Source organism: Crocodylus siamensis, chromosome 6 (genome assembly GCF_052110815.1).
Source record: "Crocodylus siamensis isolate JL-2025a chromosome 6, ASM5211081v1, whole genome shotgun sequence".
NCBI lineage: Eukaryota > Metazoa > Chordata > Crocodylia > Crocodylidae > Crocodylus > Crocodylus siamensis.
The window spans coordinates 37,687,320-37,707,523 of record NC_143400.1 but is presented as its reverse complement, the minus strand read 5'-3'; the positions used below and the strand labels follow the sequence as shown (position 1 = coordinate 37,707,523).

The 20,204-nt window shown below is 49.2% G+C and overlaps 1 protein-coding gene across 6 annotated transcripts in view; it reads left to right on the top strand.

The window, feature by feature from the left end:
• Positions 1–20,204, top strand: part of PEBP4 (phosphatidylethanolamine binding protein 4) — a 186,408-nt gene that overhangs the window by 81,892 nt on the left and 84,312 nt on the right. For all 6 annotated transcript variants that reach the window (XM_090052925.1, XM_090052926.1, XM_090052923.1 and 3 more), the window contains one exon: positions 8,058–8,156. In XM_090052925.1, the coding sequence (XP_089909051.1) occupies positions 8,058–8,156 (99 nt within the window). The remainder of the gene's footprint in view (positions 1–8,057; positions 8,157–20,204) is intronic.

The following is a 20,204-nucleotide window of genomic DNA, read 5'->3' as shown; positions in this document are numbered from 1 at the left end:
AGAACACAGGGCTCAGGGGTGTGGAGACCGGGTCCGATTTCCCTTTTTTGGTGCTTGTCCCCTGGGGCAGGCCATTCCGCGTCTCTGTGCTTCTGCACATCTTTCTGCTCAACAGGGTTAATATCACTGACCTATTTTACAGGGGAGGGAGCATGGATCTTGAGCTGAGGATATAGCAGGAGAGGAGGTGACCAAGAAACCCTACTTTCGTACTCTACCACTCTGCTCTTTATGTGTGCTCAGAGTCGCATTGGCTTGCTTATTTGCAAGCGATTTTCTCGCTTGCTTTTCCCTCCCGTTAGCCACAGGAGAGGGAGTTGGAGTTTATCCTTGGTCACACATCAACCACAGAATTGCTAACTCCATGCCCATTATAGAATCCTTATTACTGGTGAGAAGCCAGAAAAAAAACAGATTGACTCTCAGATCCCAGCTTGCGCTCACAGCACTGGCACCCAGAAGAAGGAGATATTCTCAACTGAACTACCAGATCTGGAAGTCAGTAGATCAATGGCAAGTGTGGAGTGACCTGTTGAAGAGAGGGCCTCATGGTCAGTGAGCTAGGCTAGAAACCCATGTTGAAATCCCTGCTCTGCCAGTGATTTCTCTGTGACCTTGAGCAAGTCTTGTTGGGCAGGATCCTGTCCCACCTATTAGGTGCTTGAGTGTGATCCAAGCTCTGAAAAAGCTGAGAATGTGTCTGCTTTGTCGTGTGCTGTCATCTGAACCTCAGGGCTAAGCATAAGCGACTGGTGGGGGGGGGGTATGTGCCCCCCCCGACAAGGCTGTCCCTGCTGCCGACACCACTCATGGTTTCTGCGGGAGCGCCCCCAGACTCAAGAGGCACCAGTCATCCATGGGGCTAAGTCAGAAAAGCTGCGGAGAGGAGGACCCGCCAAACTTGTGCACTAATGTTTTCTTAAAGATCCAGGATGGGTGCAATAGGATCCTGCTTAGGAACCTGCAAGGTGAAATAGGATCTGCTCCTTAGTTTCTTAGTGTCTCAGTTTCCCTGTCTGTACAATGGGCATATTAGCACTTCCGTACCTTGCATGTGACTTGTGGAGGCCAGTGCATTACCAAGTGTGAGATATTTAGCTGCTACAATAAAGGGGACCTTATGAGTTCCTCAGAGATCCACCTTTCACAGTATAGTTCACTCTTGGATGTTTGCCAGTCTCTCCGCTTATTTCTGATGGAAGCTGCTTGATGCTACTGTGGTGGATACTCTGGCAGTACCTTAGCATCACAGAAAATTAGGGTTGGAAGGGGACCTCAGGAGGTCATCAAGTCCAACCCCCTGCTCAAAGCAGCACCGTCCCTAACAACCTTAGGTGGTTGTAAATGCAAAATAGTACTTCTTTCATGGGAACCAAATGGAGGGGGGCTCAGGCCTGATGTTTCTGAGAGGGTCTGGAACATGATTTAGAAACTGGGACTTGCCCGGTCAACAAAGTGTATTTCTGCTCTTTGAAAGGATCAAGGTGTGGGTTGGTGTTGCATAAACACCCCTATCCTCTCTGCTTCACTTTGGAGGGTTTCAATGAAGTGAGGAGGGGAATGGATGACTCCTAGGTTCTCACCGTCTGACTTCAAGTTTTGCCATCAAACGAACCCAAAATCTCCAAGTGGAGCTGGGCCAGCAGCACAGAGCACAGCCTAGTTTTGCACTAAGGTTGAATGGTTTACACAAGAGTGTAAAGCCATGTCATCGGACCCATGCTGAGGTACACAGGCCCTAACACAGACTCTCATCCACTGTAGACTTTGGTTTTGCCACTTCTTTCCAGCATACCTTGCATCTCCCTGAATTCACAGACCTCAGAGATGGTGCTAATATATACACATGCTGTATTCTCTTCCCCTCCCAAAGTTTTTAGGTTGCAATTTGGGGTCAGACTATTTACTCAGCCCCCCTTCAGGGAATCGGTCCCCGCACCTTGCGTAGCAAGCATGGCCCCTGACTCATTCCTTTGCATTGTTCAGTTGCCAGCAGAAATGCGCTAGGCTGCTGAGGCAGTGCATGTGTGGCACTTCCATGGTGCACTTGTTACCTAGGAAACCGCTAGCTCTACATGTGTGTTGCTTAACACCCTATTTGCTTTCATTTGGATAAGTCTTTAATTCCTGTGCAGCCCCATCTCCTCTGGATCTATTGAGCTGTGTATCCTCAGTACATTAATCCCTCTCCATCCTGCCTGCCCGCCTGCCTTGCTGTCTCTGGTTCTGAAAAAGTCCTCGCCTGCTCAGAGCAAGTTTCCAAAACTGTGGATAATCTGAACAGCTCATGCTTTTAGAAATAATCGTAATTATACATACTGCTGCTTCCCCCCCCAGAAACAATTAACAGCTAAACCATGATGCTTAGTCCTTCCATTGTCAAAGCGCACAGCAGAGGTTAACTAGCTCACCCCCACCCTCAGCGCAACTGGGTAGTTCTGCATTATCTGGAGAAGCTGAGACGTTCCAGGCCTGATGGCGTTAGCCTCTGCACCGTTACGGGCAGTGCTGGCGATTTGGCAGTCGATGTCCAACGTCCATCTCCTGCACTTGCAGGGGAGCATAGAATAAATGGGAAGGGCGGCTGCATGGTTAAGGCACTTGAACAGGAGACTGGAGTTCAAGTTCTTGGCTCTGCCCCCGATCTCATGGGTAGCCATGGATTATAGGTTACCCGAGCCCCCGAAAGGCCAGGGATGTGCCGTGGGGAGTGCAGTCCAATAAGACGGTGTGTTGTGTAACCCAGCAGTGGGGTTTCCATGCCAGTGCATGCTGGCTTGGATTCCCTGCACCCTGTTGCACCAGCACTGGCTGGGATGGAAAAGACAGCCCCAAAGGCTACAGCCAGTTGGTGCCACGTTAGGGGAGAGAACCCAAGCTGGCAGTCGAGACATGGCTCTTTGAACTTTGTTGCCCAATGGGAAAGAGAGACAAAAAGCATAGGCGTTTGACCCAAGTCATGCAGAAACAGCTAGGAGATGGCTTTTCCCTTCTTCTGCCACTTCCCCCATTGCCTGCACCTTCCTCTGGAGAACTGAGAGGAGCGAGGAATTTTCCAATTTCAGCCAGCTTCCCTCCCCTCCAATAATCCCTGGGGCTGATTCATGCCTATAAAGCTGAGCATCTCCAGCATCACTGTGGGCTGATTCCCTGTCTGGAGTCTTGACAGGCATTAATGCTGTTAGCCCATGTCAAGGAAAGGTTTTAAAATAAAAAATCCCCAGAGCAGAGCTCCTCTGTCACTTACAGACAGGTACCAGTGCAGTCGACGGTGCCTGTCCTCAGCATGCAACTCTTCTAGAGTAGAGCAGGGATGGAGGAGTAGTCAGACATGGTGCAATTTCAGAAGCAGGCATGCAATGATCACTCCTGGTGACTGCCGTCAGAACTCTTGCGGCCATCCCTGTTTTGGTGGCCAGAGCCAGGGCACTGGAAGTCAAGAGTCTTATCACCAGCCAAGGGAATAGAGTGTGACCTCATTATCAGAGCAGGAGATGGAGAGGCAAACCTCCAAGTTCATTTTCTTGCTCCTGCCACGGCTTTGTTGAGATGCAAGCTGGTTTTCCTGTCTGCTGCTTGGGTAGTGATAATACTTAAGACGTTGGGGCACCAAGAAGATGAATGTGTGTCCACAAAAAGCTTTGCTACCTTTAGGTGGGAGGTGTAGCATTGCTTGTTAGGATGCTGTCCAGGTAATGCTGTGAGATAAACTTTTGCTTGAGCTTCAAACTTCAGGTATAATGAGCCTAGTGCATTGTTTCCCCTGCATCCTGGAAGCCTCCCATCCCTCAGCAGGCATGGAAGTGACACACGCCTTTGGTGCAAGACTGGGCATGGCCCAAAAGAAGCTGTTCTTGCATCGGTTCTTGCCCAGCCAAAAGCTTCATAATTTGCAAGAGTGACGATCCTAAGGCACATCTCAAGGGGTTCGCATGAGCTTCAGGGAAGCATCCCCAATCCTCACTCCTCAACTCTTTTCTATTTACCTTTAGCTGCAAAGCACCTTGAAATGACTTCTGCATAGTGCAGAGTAAAGGCGCCTTGGAGAGCCAAATGCTTCCTCTCCACCCCACAAAGTTACGCTCAATCAGGGGGGCTTCCCAGACACTATAGAGCTGTCCTCAAGCCCTGGCCCCAGTGCCTGATGTAAGGGAGTGCATTGGACTTATGGCCAGAGCGTGCTGTTTGGTAGCCACCCTCTGGTTCTCAGAGAACATGAGACCAGCCCTGGATTTCCTGCACAGCCCAAGAGTATGGGGAGTGGAAAAGGAGCACACTATTCTCCCCTGCAGCCCATTCCAAGCACAGGGGAAAAATGACTAAGGGTTTTCAATGATGAACAAATTACGATGGGTTTTAAGGGGGCATGGTCTTAGCACGCATTAGCTGCTCTAGAGTAGCTACCCACACTTTCTGTAGAGTAAAGCCAACCCACCCTCTCCCTAACAGTCTAGCTATCCTGGTTTAGCTTTCACTCCCCATAGGGTTCTTTAAAAAAAAAAATCCATTTCCAGAGCCAAATGAGTTCTGAATTAAGTTCCAAATTGTGACTGAGCAGAGCTCAGCCATTCAAGTCTGTGTGGCACAGGGGTAGGCAAAATGCGGCCCAGGGGCTGGATGTGGCCCACCAGGCCATTCTATCCGGCCCGTAGGGCCCCTAAAAAATTTAGAAAGTTAATATTTATCTGCCCCTGGCTGCCTGTCATGCGGCCCTCAATGCCTTGCCAAAACTCAGTAAGCGGCCCTCCACCCAAAGTAATTGCCCGCCCCTGGTGTGGCGCTACTTCAGTCTGGGGCTTCACATACTCCCAAATCCATGGCAGGCATCCTACATGCAAGCCCCAAGCCTGGAGGCCTTGGAGTTTAGGTACCCCCCCAGTCTCGTTTACTCTTAGCCAAAAGGCTGAAGAAACAAGGTAGGGGAAAGCCTGAAAGCAATCCTGGTAGAGGGAAACCCAGAAAGCAAAATGGGTAAAAGCATGCATGGAGCAGCTGCCATGTAGTAAGTCTCAACTTGTCGCTGTGTGTTTGAACATGCTTCTGAATCCCCAAAGGGATGGGGGGAGCTCAGGCTACCCGCTGACCTCTGTCCAAGTCGAATGCATCCAGTGTGGGAAGGGTCAGGCCCTTCCCGCTTGTTCCTGCGCAGCTCCATACTGGGAACCATGTGTCTGGGGTGAATCCAGGTATCGCGTAACTTGTCCTGGTACATGAGAAAGCCGGCTGAGGGGACGCAGCATGCCTGGCATTGGTACAAGGTGGCTGACCCCTCTTTCCTTGCACAGAAAGGCCTGGCCAGGCCATCCCAAAGCCATGTGCAACACCGCCTTTATAGGCCACAATCTGTACTGAATTCTAAGCCTGCTGTTAACTTCACTCACACTCTATTCTCGTGTTTGCTGTTATTTTTTAACACTTTTTTTTTTTTTTTTGCATAAAAGCACTATCCTCTCCCCAGAGCCTGCCTGTAGCGAAGGCATGGTCTGTACAACTGCAATTATTTCAAAGAACAGATGGAGTGAGGAGCAGAAAGTCTGTTAATAGTAATAGAAATGCTACATGTTAACCTGGACAGCACACTATGACAGTCCCATAACTACGCGTTCTGTTCCCACCAGCTGGGCACTGAAGTAGAAACGAGAGATTCACAAATGCAGCATTCAGCCATGTACCCACCTAAAGTTAGAACTCAAATTCCTTCACACTTGCAGTGCAGGATTTTTTCCCCGCCGTGCATGCCACCAGCAAATATTTCTGTTTTATGATGGTTCGAACACTGGCTTGTGCTCTGCCTCTCAGCGTCAAGAGGCAGGCCGTGCAGGAAGGCAGCAGTTAGCAGTCAGAGCACAGCACTGGGAACAGCCAAGTTTCACCCTCAGATCCCACCCTTCACCTTGGGCCGAGGCACTGTGGGCGCTGCTTGCCTCTTATGACCGGGCTCTTTACTTCTCTGTGGTCTTGTCCACACAGAAACTTGCTCCTATTTAACTAAACAATTTAGTTAAGTTTTAGCACAAATGCTTGCATGAAGACTCCTATTTCAGGTTAAGAGGTCCTCTTACAGTTCCTAATTGTGGATTAAGCTAATGCAAAATATGTCTAGTTCAAACTGAAATAAGGCATCCTTTGGCTATCTTTTTAACGGGATCATTTTAAGCTCACACCTGAAATTAAATCAGTGTGACTTTCCCTATAGAAAAGACCGTAGGCTCACTTTTGCCCTCTTTAAAATGAAGGTGATACTCAACGAAGTTAAAATGGTGCGCTTTGAATAATGGTTTATATCGTGGCCGCTCCTGGGAGCACCAGGCGTGGACCAGGGTTGTGTTGCAGAAGGTGCCGTATAAACTGTACCACTGAAGAGCTTGCAAAGATACTTCCAGCCTGAGGTTGCTACCTGGGACGAGGGGGGTTTTAGCCACACAGCTCCTGGGTGATTTGAACAGGAACTCCCTGGCTGACAAAATCTCAAGCCCAAAGTACACTGTGCTGGGCGCTGGACTGCTGATGAGCTGATACACGCGTTTTGAAGTCCCATTAGGGTATAGGCCCCTTAGTCTCGGTACTTACAGGGACATCTGTTGCCTTATTACATCCTGCCACGTCCACCGAGATCAGCAGTTTCTCTTAGCTCAGTGTTTGTAGGTCACTGAACCCAGCCCAGTTTGGGAGAACCAGAATGGGGGGTGAAACCTGTGTGGTTTCTGGCTGGTATCCATCCTGCAAGAATCCTTTTCAGAAGTGTCCCCTGTTAACCATGGGGTGTGCCGGGCATAGAGAGGGGGTGCCCCGCTGTGGGACCTCCCGGGCGGCCAGTTGGGGAGCGCCTGCCCTGGCCAGGCCGCGGTTCTTTTCTGAACAAAGAGAAGGCTTTCTCTTCCAGGGCTGCCAGCCCAGCCCCTTTCACAAGCCTGGGTCTCTCTAGCTTGTGCACAAATTCACAGAAGTTCAGGGCTGGAAAGGACCGCTTGAGATCATCGGGTCCAGCCTCCCTGCTGTGGGCAGGATGATGGGGAATATGCTCAAAAAAAATAGAGATTGCTCATGAGATATAACAGCCCTTTACTTTAAGGCAGCATCTTTCATCTCAAAACAGCTAAGAGGAGGCCTGGCCCCTTTTATGAATATCGGTGTCATTTATAGTAACACCAGTTAGGACAATGAGATGGGGTTTTAAAGGGCACTTTCTGAAGGCTTTGCACTGACTTTTTTTTTTTTTAACCCTTTTCACAGTATTACAAAACAGCCAGCTGCCATTGCACTGACCTGGTTTTGCCTTCCCAAGACATGTCAGCCCTGACTCACTAGTTTACAGGCTTGTTCCAACATAAAAGTCAGTGTTTTTGCTTAGTTGGTGCGAAACCTGGGTGTTCAGACCGTTCGTACCATTGGACCAGGAGGGCTAGCTGGGAAGGGCTAGGAGATCCTGTTTCCATGCCTGTAGCGAGACTATGTCCCGGTCCCCATGCAACGCAGGCCTCTGCGCGGCAAGCCCCTTGTGTCACAAATCTCTGTGTTATTCTGTTGTCGAATGTGGTTAACGCACAATTGAGGAAACTTCTCTCAAGTGTCTTGTCTTTTGGACACATTACAAAAGCCCATTTTTCCTCTGCAAGCCCTTGGAGGGATCTTAGGTCACGAGGGATAAAAAGTCAGGAAAGGGGAATTTGGGGAAGGCAAGAAGCACTCCGCTAGAGGATACGTTGCATTCTCTCACGTGCATTTTATCGAGGGATTGCACGCGTATGTAACCACGGGGTGTAGTGTGTGTACACCCGTGTGCATGATGAGGGTCCTGGGCTGACAACCTTTGTGGCTGAAGGTCTCCAGCACAGGCACCAGAAGACAATGTGCTCAGATGGAACAAACTCCGTCCGGGCGTCGGTAGCCGGGCCAGGAAAAGAAACCCCAGGATCCTACGTCCTAGTCCGTTCTGCCCTGACAACTGCTGCACGCTCCCTTCCCAACTCCCGTTTGCCTGCTGTAGATTCGCAGAGCCCCTGTGCATAGCTGCCCTTGGGAAGGTTTCCATTCATTTACTGTTGTTTTATTTCCAGAATAAGAGCTATGTGCTGATTATGGCTGATCCAGACGCCCCGAGCAGATCGGATCCGAAGTTCCGCTTCTGGAGGCACTGGCTTGTCATCGACATAAAAGTGAGTACCACACACATTTTTTCTGTTAACTGCCCTGCCCACGATCACATTGGTGGGCATCTTGCATGAGTGTTGCTTGATATATTCCTCCAGCCTGTGCGCACAGAAGCGTTGATCATTGTGTTGATGCAGCAGAGCAGCTCATGGTTTCATTTGGGATGAGGGCAAACCCGAAGAGAGCATTTCCAGGACTGTTTCTACTTAGACTTGCTGATGAATGCACCACATTTTTTCCTCCTCTGGTTCATTCATGGACGCAGGCTCAGTTTGGGCTTGAAATAGCCCGTGCATGGGGCAACGACACACGGTGTCACAGGTCACCGTAATAATTTTCATGGACGCAAGAGGAAGCCCCAAGAAAAAAGAAAGCTGAGAGTAAGCCTCACATAACTATGTATTAACAAAAAATGGAGTTTCATATGGGGGAACGAGGACTTGGTCATTCAGTTCTTGGTCTTGTTGCTGGCCCTTGTTGAGCTCCCACTTCTCTTTTGTACATATTTTTTGGTGCGCTAAATGGAGAATTAACCTTAGCATTCAGAGGTAAGTGAAATCACAAGCATTATATACTCTGTCAGTCATCTCCTGGCACTTTATGTCCAGCATCTCAGTAAGGTAAACCTCTTCTGTACACGCCAGCAATGGTACGCACCTGGTTTAACACAATGAGACCAAATGGGGAGGGTTGTACTGACAACGTGACGTGGAGCCAACCTTAGCCCTGGTGGAAATAACTAGTTCTGCTGACCTGGAAGCTAGTCTGTCTGCTTCCGGAAGTGCAGAGGCTGGCACTTGAGCTGGCAACAAATCCATCTCCTGCTTGCTTGCTGGGTGAGATGCTGGGACAGGAATCATTTTGGGTGGCTGACTTGGAGGCTGGTACAACTGTATAGCACCAAGAATGCACTGTAAAGCCAAGCTACTGAGGAAGGAAGGCCAGATGAGTGCTGGGGTCTGGGTTGCTGCCTTGGGCTGTTGCTGTGGGAGTCTAGCTGGCATACCCTTTTGTGCTGCCGAAGATGAGTGTGCATTGCACACGTACTCTTGGGAGTCAGACCAGGGCCTCTGCTTCCGCAGGGTAACTCACTCCCATACTGAAGGGTCTTCAAGCCTGCATGCACGTGTGTACATCATTCAGCATGCAGCAAATGAGCATAAGGACATGTTCAGTGGGATGCGTCGGGTAACTCCCTTTAGAAACCACATGGCTCAGCTCGTTACATCAGCTACCTAAGCACCACACTTAGAATATCGGTGCCTACCTGGAAGCACGGGTTTCAATCCTAGCAAGGTTTGCTCAGGGGTTTCTCTTTCCTGGCATGATGCAGGACAGTGAGGACTTTGTGGCCTGGGGATTTTGCACGCTTTCCTGGACAGACCCTTCAGAGTGGCTCCTGTGTACTTTGTGGGGAGAGCAGAGGCTTTGTGCAATAAGAGCTGCCTGAATAACATTCCCATGCCATTTGTTCCAGGATTCCCTCCCCCAACACACCGATTGTCAAGCTGGTTATTTATGAATGATTCCCCAACCCCCACCAATGCTACAGAGAGTCGAACAATATTCTACAAGTTGTGCTTTGTGATATTTCTCTATCACTCACCATGCTGTCTATTCACAAATCATTTTCCACCATTCTTTGGCTGGCTTTTCATAAGAGCAGGGTTTTGAACGAGTATTCCTGGCCAACATTTTAATTCTCTCCTCCTCTCGTATTGTGTGTAAATGTCTGTGTGCTTCTCTCCAGAGATGGTTGCATTTCTGTGATCCTTTATGTCAGACCACACGAGATGGAAGGCTGCTATTGAAATGTAAAATGGTCTGATTATTTAGACAAGTATGCAGTTGTTTGCCTGAGACTCTAGAGCAAAGCTGGGCCAAAAAGGTCAATTATTTTTTGCAAGGAAATTCGGGGGGAAAATTCAAAAGACATTTTCTTTGATTAAAAAAAAAAAGCTAACCTGAAAACTTAATAATTTTGCCAAAGCTGAAACATTCTGCAAAATACTTCATTCGGGCTGAAGTCTTCTGTTTGTCAAAACCATGTTTCCTGTGAAAGTGGGTTGCCCACCTCTACTAGAGAGATGAGACTCGCTCTGGCTGCAGCCATTCCAGGACGGATTATGTTCAAGTCTTTTATGTTTCGGCGGATCACAGGACACGGCTGTAGTTCTGCGAGCCTTTTTGTGTACCGTGGGCAGGTGTTGGAGTGGATCTTTCTTTTACTCGTGTTGTCCTCCTTCCGTACGGTGTGAACATGACAGAAAACCCAGGGCACACCAGGTTGCAGATCTGCGTGGCGATTGCTGTTCTAGTGTGCTAGGACCCCTCCGGGGACAGGCTGTATGGATATGTCATTCAGGAATCAAATTCCCCACAAGGAAATGATAAATCAGAAGCAGGCAATGGAAATGAGGAAAACAAAAGAGGGGCCAAAACATACTTTTGACTGAACCTGTTGGTAGATGCACCAGAGAATTGGGAGCCGAGGCCTGGATTCCTTCCCAACTCGGCCACCCTTTCCCTTTGCCACCGTGGTCAGGTCCTTAAACCTCCCTGCGGCAGCACATGGCCTATCTCACCTGAGTGTTACGCCTGGGCTTCTAGTCAGAGAAGGCACGAGTGAAGGGCAGTGTTGTTATTTTTGTGCAAAACCTTTTGCACTGGTCCCAAACCTTTACTTCTTGCATTATCAGTCCGTTTAGAGAAACAGTATTGAGAAAAGCAGTTTCTTCCTCTCTCTGTTGCCTGCCTTTATTTTATTTTTTAAAAGATGAGGTGTTTCGGCTCCAGTTCAATCTAACTAATAATCTGAGTACTAAAGTCTAATTAAGATATCAATTAATTTGCAGCATGCATTTAACAAGAAATATCTAGTCATTCTCGTCTATTATTCTCTGAAATTACTGCTAAGGGCTTCTTGTACAGATACCTTAATTAGACTTTTTATTGTTAATGGGAATATTGAGCAAATTAAAATTGGATATTAATACTTTCCATGAATTTCATAATTGGCTAAAAAAATAATGCATTCAGAATAATTGCAGAGACTTGTATACATTTTTTTTTTCAAAAAAGAAAAAAAAAATCCTTCACAGGAGCCCTTCTGCATTTCTAACAACAGGGTCCTGAAAGTCTCTCATTAATTTTAATATTTACTAAACGCCAAAAAAACGGAGCTCATGTTTTCCCTTCTGTGCATAGATCCTTCCAATGCATTGGCTACTGCTAATTATTGTGGTTATTTTTTTTTTCAAATAAAGGATCTAAGGAAAGCAGGGAAATTCAAGATTCAGGCTCAGTTCTGTTCTGCAAAGCAAGTCTGTTCCCATGTCAGGAGGAGTTTTTCTCCTGGCAGCTGGGCAATTCTGCTTCCATTCCTAACCAAAAAGTATGGCGGGTGGAAACCTGCTCGCCGGCCTCTTTCCAAAACTGTTAAAAGGTGGAGTGGCAGTTCATGCCGACAAGGGGCCAAACTTCACTGGGAGGAGGGGGTGGTCTTAAATATAGCTGCATCACATTTCTGGTTTCTAATCGGCATTGATAAAGCCCAGGAGAACAATCAGTGAGAACAATTCTGGGCCCTAGGGTCAAATTTGCAAAGATATGTAGGTGCCTAGAGATCCATTAAGGCGCTTAGGGGTTTTTAGATCTTCTGCCTAACTCCCATCCATTTCGGTCAGATTTAGGTATCTCCAGGTTTTTGCAAATCTAGTGACAGCCCACATCCTCAGAGGTACTTAAGTACCTCCAAATATCTATCTTTATAGGTCTCCCCCACTACAATCTATACCAATCATTTCTGTAGGAAATAGTAGGCTCTTCTCCAAGGAGCCTCTGTTGGTCTGCGCATACATTGGCAGCGAAATCACTTGTGGGTTTTTAACTTGAACCTCAAGTTCATTTGGCGCACATCTGCATGTGGTTACTCTTATTTCAGGTTAAAAGTGGCTCGTGACAGTTCAGCTCAAGGCAGTGGTTTGTGTGTGGGCAAGGCCCTGTGGTTCAGGACCGGTGGTGTGGCCTACTGGTGAAAGCCTGCAAAAGTGTGTCAGAAGACCAGAGCTCTGATCTCAGCTGTGGCACAGACGTCCGTCCTCTCTTCAGGGCTGAGGGCAAGTCATTTAATCTCAGCTGAAACATGGAGGCGATTGTGGTCCCCAGGGGAAGCTCAGTTCACTAACAGGTGTGCAGCGCTCTGAGCGATGGTTGCAGAAGTGCATGAGCTGCAGTACCTTGGCCCTCCACCAAGCTTTGGCTTTTGCACTGAATTCCCTTTTCGAGGTGGGTTTCGGTCGGAAGCGTTTTGTCGCTCGGCGTGGCAGAGTCTGCAGAGCCCCTTCTGCCACGCAGCTTGCCGCTCCCTTATCAGCAGCGGCGACACTGTTTCTCTGATTGTCAAACACGAAAGATGCTTTCACTCCCATTCAAAATAATTTAAATAAAAATGTTGCTACAAAGTGGAATAATATCTTTTGATGAATGTTTTTAAAGCCCTTTAGGTTTTCATGGTAATTTGCAGTGTAAAATTATTTGGAGATAAGAGCCAAATTAGCTCTTATAGGCGGAGGTCGATATGTCCCGTTATCCATGCAAGCAGTGTTTAAATATAATCAGCCTTTACTCTAATGCAGCATAATTGTTCATTTGAAATCGCTTTTTTTTCTTTTTTTTTTTTTTACTCTATTCAATGAGTCATTAAAATATTCAAAGGATAATGCAGTGAATTGGAAATGAATTTATCACATTATCCTGTATGTGCTGTAGAGCATCAGGTAACTAGGCAGAGTCTGAACCAGTTTACAGAGAAATCCAGTAAACAAGGCTTTTCATTTTGTATTCAGCAGGGAGAGAAAAAGAAGGCAGAAAATACTGTCCTTCAAATAGCATGCTTTACTTGATTCTTCCCCCACCTCGGGGAGGGGGAGAGTGAGAGCAGCGAATTTGTACTCCACTAAAGCCTTGCTGTTTTAACTTTATTTTTATCAAAATATGTTTGTAACAGAAAGTCGTTATGGAAACCATCTCTGCCAGCCAGGAGAATTCCTGCCGGAGACGGAGCGCGAGCGCAGGGAGAGGCCCACCCTGGTTCTGCTCTGTTGCTTGGCAGAGTTGGCCGTCGTTCGGCACGAACGGGGAGGGTCGCAAGATTTCCAGGGAAACTGAGGCAAGGCAAGGCTCCTCGCAGGTGGGATGGAGCGAGTCGGCGGTGATGTGCAAAATAGGCCCTCCCCTCCCGCCCAGATGCTCAACGTCCAGCTGCTGGGCTACCCTGAACTTTGTTTAGAGGCCAGGAGCGCCGACTTGCAATTCCCTCTGCTCTAATCACTCCCCGCACCTGCTTTCCTCACCGCTAGAGAACCCGCTCGCAGTCTTGCTGCCCGTCTTGCTGGGGTCGTCCGACCCCCGCGGTCTTCCCTGCCCGAGTGCAGGGGGGCCGGAGCCAAGGTCCCCTCCATTCCCTAACAACTAGGAAACTGTCTGGCCACCTCACAGTCATCACTCCAACTGCTGGTTTGGGATGTCTTTGGGAATCCAGCCCCACGCTCTCGCTCTTCTGGAAAGCCATCTGGGGATGGAGAGGAGGGAGCAGGTAGCAGGCCTGACCGTCCCCTGGTTGGGACTCAGCACCTCGTCCCTCTGCTCTCCAGGTGTTCTCATTAGGGACACCGATGCCTGAAGGTGAAGCAGCAGGGACTGTTAAGGAAACAATCTGTTCAGCGAGGAACGTGGTATTCAGACAGCTGTTCCTTCCATGCAGTATGGTAGCAGTGTGAAAAGAGTGCCCCAGTAGGGTGTTAGGCTAGCAAGCTGCTTGCATGCTACGGAAAGAGGAGCTGCTTTGTCAGCAGTGAACTCCTAATCCCAGGCATGTGGATCAGCGAGCAGGGGCACCTCCAAGGATGCCGAAGAGGCATCGCCTCGCTCTGAAGACAACAACCCCAGGAGCGAGGGCACCAGCGCCCGGCACCGGGGCTGTTTCACGCCCAGAGATTTCGCTAGCAATTTACTTCCATGCCATTTGAATTTGTCAGTGTATTTCCTCTTATTGGTTGATAAACAGGTTCTGGGTTGCAAGTGTCACCATAGAAACAGGTGCTATCTTAAGCAAACAAGAGCTTTATTAACCTTAAAAGTTAAGGAATTTTCCCGAGATTCGAGGCAGGGGCTGAGAGGGAAGCTAGGGGCTTGCTGGGGAGGGGAAAGGCTGCTGCCTGCTTGCTTCTGTGTTTTTTCCAATGCATATGCCAGGTTGTCTCCTGGAGCACAATTGGAGTGTCTGGATCAGTCTCCCATGCTGTGTGTTTCCACACACCTGGTGAGTGGACATTTCCACTCGCACTTTTTACATTTTCTCTGTGTTCCCCAGCTGGTTGCAAGAAGCCCTGACACTCCCCAAGCTGGGCTCTGCCCTGTCCTACCATTTCAGAATAGCCCTTTGACCCTTTCAGCTCGCACGCTCACCGTCCCACGGCTCAAATGGGGGTTGTGATCTGGGTGCAGGAATCGGTGCAGGGAATACACCGACATGTGTGATGGCAGGAGGTCAGGATGGTCACTTCCGGCCTTAAAAGGGTACCGGTCTCCCTTCTGCCTGGCAATCCATGCTAAGACAGGAGTCTCCCAGCTACGCTGGTTTTCTGTCCCTTCCCTTGCTGAGCTGACAGGAGAACAGACAAAAATACCAGTCCCTAATGGGGGCAAATCCATTTACGGCAGATAAACGGGGGCTGTCGCATACCTGTGTGTATGCAGAACCTAGCACGGGGGGACCCCAAGTTTAACTTAAAGCTTTCAGCACCACCAGCATATGTACGAATGCTCGTTAAAAATATAAACAGCCGGTGTTAATTACTCACCATCACGATTTCTGTTCCAGTAGTACATGAGCCCCTGGGCTCCACTGCGCTAAACATAGTATGGGCACGTTAAGAGACATTACCTGAACTGAAGCACTTGCAGCCCAGCTGCATGTTGCCTTACAAGGGTGCCTTACAGTGCTAGCACAGGGAGGCGGTAGAAATAGTCTAAAGGTCACTCCCTGGGGCAAGAGTCCCCTCTTTGCTTTGGCTGGTCCTGGTGTCATTTAGCCCAGCTCCTGTTCGCATCCTCTGGAGCTGCGCTGGCTCACGCCAGCCAGGGATCCAGCCCCACATCTCTAGGCCGTCTATGGCATTTCCAAGGAGCTGTCGCTTCAGCGTCTGAGGGCTGATGTTGACTTGCATGTTAGCATTGCAAGAGTGACGCAGCGCAGCCGTGTGCCTGGCCTTTCTGTTGCTCTGAGCGCAGCAAGGCCTACAAAGAAATGCTTTGTGTGTTGCAGGAAAGGACGAAAGAATGTGCACCAGACTGGCAGCGGGTAACAAGACGGGGTCTTTGAACTCTGGGTCACCTGTTTGAATCCAGGTCAGATCTCGATCAATAGCAAAATCAGTGTGCATTGAAATGCCTTTCAGTCGTCGCTGTGTGAAACCAGCCTGGGTCTCAGCTCAGTGCTGGAAGGCTAACCACAAACCCATCATCTCTGCTGGCAGCAGCCAGCTCCCTTGCTGGCAGAGAGGCTGAGTAGGGAATGGACCTGGGAGACTAAACTCTCCTCCCAGCCCTACAGGGAATCCTTCCAAGGCCGGTGGCCAGGCCACGTAGGTTCGGCAGTGCAAAGATATACTGCCACCCGCACCAGAGGAGCCTGCAGTCTCCAGGGCCTCTTTCCTGAGAGTTAAATCCATGTACACACACGCCCGCCTACACACACACTCGTACACGTGCTGAACACGAGCTCTTATGTCAAAGTCCTGATGTGTCGTTTATCCTCTGAAGTCAAAACTGGGCACGCTCCCCACACTCACGTTGCCTTTCTCTCTTTCACTAATGGTACTCTCTGGATCCACAGCAATGCCTGCTCGAGCCATCCACGCCCAGCTCCGCGGCGCACCGGACCACCCCGGAGCCTCCGAGCTAGTTCTGCCGAGGTGGTTTCTGCCTCTGCGAGTCCTGTTTGATCACAACTCCCTGCTGTGCCAGTGGGATAGGCTGCCTCTTTGTAGTAACACTACAGATGTAATAGTTAGTGACTCGGTATTGTTCTTTCTTGCTGGGGCCCTTTGTAGTCTACATTTTGGTTATTAAACCAAGTGTTTGAAAGGGAAAGAACAGACGGAGATGCTGCTTTAATTTATGACTTTGTTTCTTGGGTACTGCATATAATATTCAGTCCCCTTGTGCAGTTCCTGTCACTATTTGGCGTATAATAATTCCATGAAATCTTTATTTTTAAGGCTTACAAAATAAAGGTCCTGGGAAATTGAGGTTGCTCTTGGGATCTACCAGTGTTGGTGTTGCCTTGCTGGTGTGACTGGGTCACTTGCAGATCTGTAGCAAGGAGCAGCTCCCTCCCTCAGAAAAAACTTCTCTTAAATTAGGCTGCACCTCCAGATGGCTCAATAGTACATGCAAAGTGGCACTTAGGCATGCAAAATGGGTAACGGTGCATGCACCATTTGCCTGGGCAAATGCAAGCCTCACAGGGGTGTTTCAGCCAGGCACTTCCTCAAGGGAAGGTTTCCAGGTTTCATTTAGGAATGTAAATGTCACAGAGCAGCAGGCAAATCCGAATCTGATCGCTTTGTGACAAGCCCCCAAATGTTCCACCCCAGGCGCTCTGTTTTGTTCACGGGCTCCAGAGCCACTGGATCAGACAGCGGGGCTGGTTGATTCAACCATCCCTGAGCTCAGGAGCACTCTGGTCTCGGTGCCTCTCTCGAAAAGGGAGAATCCGGCAGCTGCTTGGCCCCAGGGAGAGGATCTTGGGGTGTTTTTGTGCCACTTCCACAGCGCGCTCCCACCCCGGCCCTCTCTTGCTCAGCACACCCTGCCCCAGAGATCTCTCAGCCTTGGCTTCCAGCCTTCAGATCAGCAGTGGATGATGTCCTCAGGACATCTTAACCCTATTTCCATGGGCTGGAGGGGGAGCAGGCAGGTAGCGAATGGATCTCATGAATAACATCCCCTGCCCCTCACCCTGCGTGTCTTGTGCCACCACAGCTCAGCCTGACCCTCCCTTGGATCTTGTCCTGCTGGTTGCCCTGCACCTTTTGCATGCCTGCCCTTACTCCTGGCACAGCCTTCGTCTTGGTGCATGCCTAGGAACTAAGCATTTCCCCATTGCGCTGTCCTCTCACCTCACTGCCTTCTGGGCCCCAGGATTGTGATATCTTCCTGCTCATCCTGGTATCAGCCAGACCAGCCTGCAAGGTCCTAGAAGCAGGGAAATTGTCATCTTTGGTCTGCACTGTGCCACACTCATAATGGAAAACATGTTTTCTGCTCTTAAATGGCATCCTTCGAAAGGAAAATGTTCCCCATGAGTCAGATGGAGAGGGCAGGAACCTAATCTCAGGTAAGGGTTAGCTCTGCCCCAGGCTCCAAGATCAGTGCTGTGCAATGCCAGCCACCTCTGAACTTGGTGCCTGTGGAAGGCAGAGACTGGCCCGGAGGGCACATATTTCTATGACAGGGTTCTGTGTTTAACAGGTTTCCTATGAACAGTATTAGAAGTTGAGTGTCAACTGTTATTATTCACGCTCGGCAAACAGATGGGGTTTAATTGCTGTTACTGTCAGCCTCGCTGCAAATACCATGTAAAAAGGGCTTTTGGGCTAATTGTTTTAAAATAAAAGTTCAGAAACTATGTATAGAAATTATAGATCCAATGTATTTTCAAGATCAAACTGTTTATATTACCTTTAAATATAGTCTTTAGTCAACAGCATTATGATCAGTGAGTGAGGGAAGGATACAATGCCACCCTAGGGCCTAAGATGCTGGAACAATATGACAGCAGTAACTTATTACTGATGCAAAAACAACACCAAAACGCGATTGGCCAAAAACTGTAGAAGAATGGGGTTGCTAATCTTTGTAATTTCATGGGCACCATTAGGGCAAAGTGCTGCCTTCATCTCGCTCCTAAGAAAAAACAATGCGCATTGCATAGGTTTCTGGAGGGAATGAGAGAGCTGAGAGAGACGTGTGGTCCACAGACGTTGGGAGGGCTGGAGTTTCTCTTTAGTTCCCGAGGGAAGAGGGACAATGAAGTAGGTAGGAGAAAAAAGAAACCGTGTGTGTGCGTGCGCCTGCACACATACATGTGTGCATGTTTGCATGCATACTGAGTGCATACAACAGAGCCTGGCTGTTGTTCTAATATGGTTTAATCTGTTCTTGGCCAAGCCTTTCATCATCCACATGGGCCTGGGCCCAACCGCATTGGTAAAAGGGCCTCATTTCTCCATCCCTGTGCCTAGTGCATGATTTAGGTGGGACAAGGAAGGGTGTCAGCAAGGTTGGCTTTAAATCCACTTTGCACTCCCTGGTGTCTCAGGCTGAACTTCACCCAAGAGCTGTGAGGACTGACACTTGCCCCTACCATGTCTGGTATTGTTACAAACGCTCAGCAGTGCCACACCTGGCGCCTGTCCTGGGGGCTCTGCAAAATGCTGCCTCCCAGCCCGATGGAGATTCAGATCATGCACTCACTTGCAAAACTCCCAGACTGTGAAACCATTTCAACAACAGCGTATTTACTGCAAAGGCCAGGCACTCTGTGCCTTGGAGTGAAAGGGCAGCGCTTCTTATGGAGTGCCTGCTAGACCTTATTCTTCCCTGGCTTGTAATTAATATTCCCAGGTAATTACACTCCTGAGCATTCGAAAACACAGCTACTCAACAACTCCTCCAGGAAACAGAGTGCCACTTCAGAGGGTAAGGGTAGATCTAGTATACGGCGTGGGGCCTTGGGTGAATCCCACCTGCCAGTTCTCAGGTACTGCAGAGAAGCAAGGGGCGCAGGGAACAAGGGGGCCAAAATGGGGCTGCTGGGGCTCTGCAAACACATGGGTGAGATGGAAGTGATTATCCTCATCGTCATCTAATCAGCATAGCTGAGCCAGTGGGAGTGGGGAAGCAAAGCTGCCTGTCCAGAAAAGCTGCAGTAAGTTACTGCCTACCATGGGTCGGGGGGAGGTAGGGAAGCGAGCAGGACTTGCAACCCTGGCCTTCCAGGCTGCCCATGTGCACTCCCCTTCTTCAGAGGTGGCATGCAGGGCCCAAGACTTGCAGGCCACAGAGGCTTGGAGGAGCGTCCAGACTAGCCCTGCTGAATTTCACCCTTTGCCACTTGAAAGAGTGGGATGAGAAGAGGTTTCCTGGGTTGGGCAGTCTGTTTTTTTGGCCATCCTACTCATAGCTGACCAGGCTCCTGGTCTGGCTGGCATTTCATGCTTGACCAGTGGTGGCTTGGTTGGGTTTTTTTGAGATCCTTTGAAAAGGAGAGGCAGGTGCATTGAGGCATCTTTTGCCAGCACCTAGAAGATCTCCTGCTCCGTCCCCAGTAGCACTTGGCTGTTCTTTCATTGCTCCCTGTGGACCATCAGTGACTCCTGCTGCACTTGCACCCCAAGGAAGGAAGTGAACTAGGAGGCTGCAGTGAATAGGCATGTGAGTTAGCCTCAGCTTGCTGCCACAGGAGAGATCGCTCTTCTCTGGATCTCAGACTCCGCAGCAGCTGCACAGCAGCAGAAATATACCTTTGCCGCTTGAGCAAAGTCAGAGGTTGCCTTTTTTACTTCCCAGTAGTCACGGAGATGAGAAGAGGAGGAAGACATGGCAGCGTCCAGAGATCGCAGCTCAGTAGCCATCAATCACCGTAGAAAAGTCAGCACATTCACACCATTCTTGCTCTGTGGTATCTAGGATACCTCCGCCTGTCTCTGTCTGTCCATCCTGCTCTCATCGCTACAGCAGACTTGTCCTTGTTTGTGTCTTGTGCAGCATTGAGTGTGTCACCGGCACTCAGAGAGATGTCTGTGGTTACCCACCACAGCCCTGTGGCAAAAGCTGGCTGTTTGCTGGCTTCTGGTTATATAGATGGTTAGCAAGTTGTACGTCCCTGCCCCATGGGCTCCTCTGCCTTTGTGGGCGTGTTTAGGCTGATGTCTTGTGGGATCTGCCTGAAGGGACAGGAGCCCCACCAATGACATGTGCTGAAT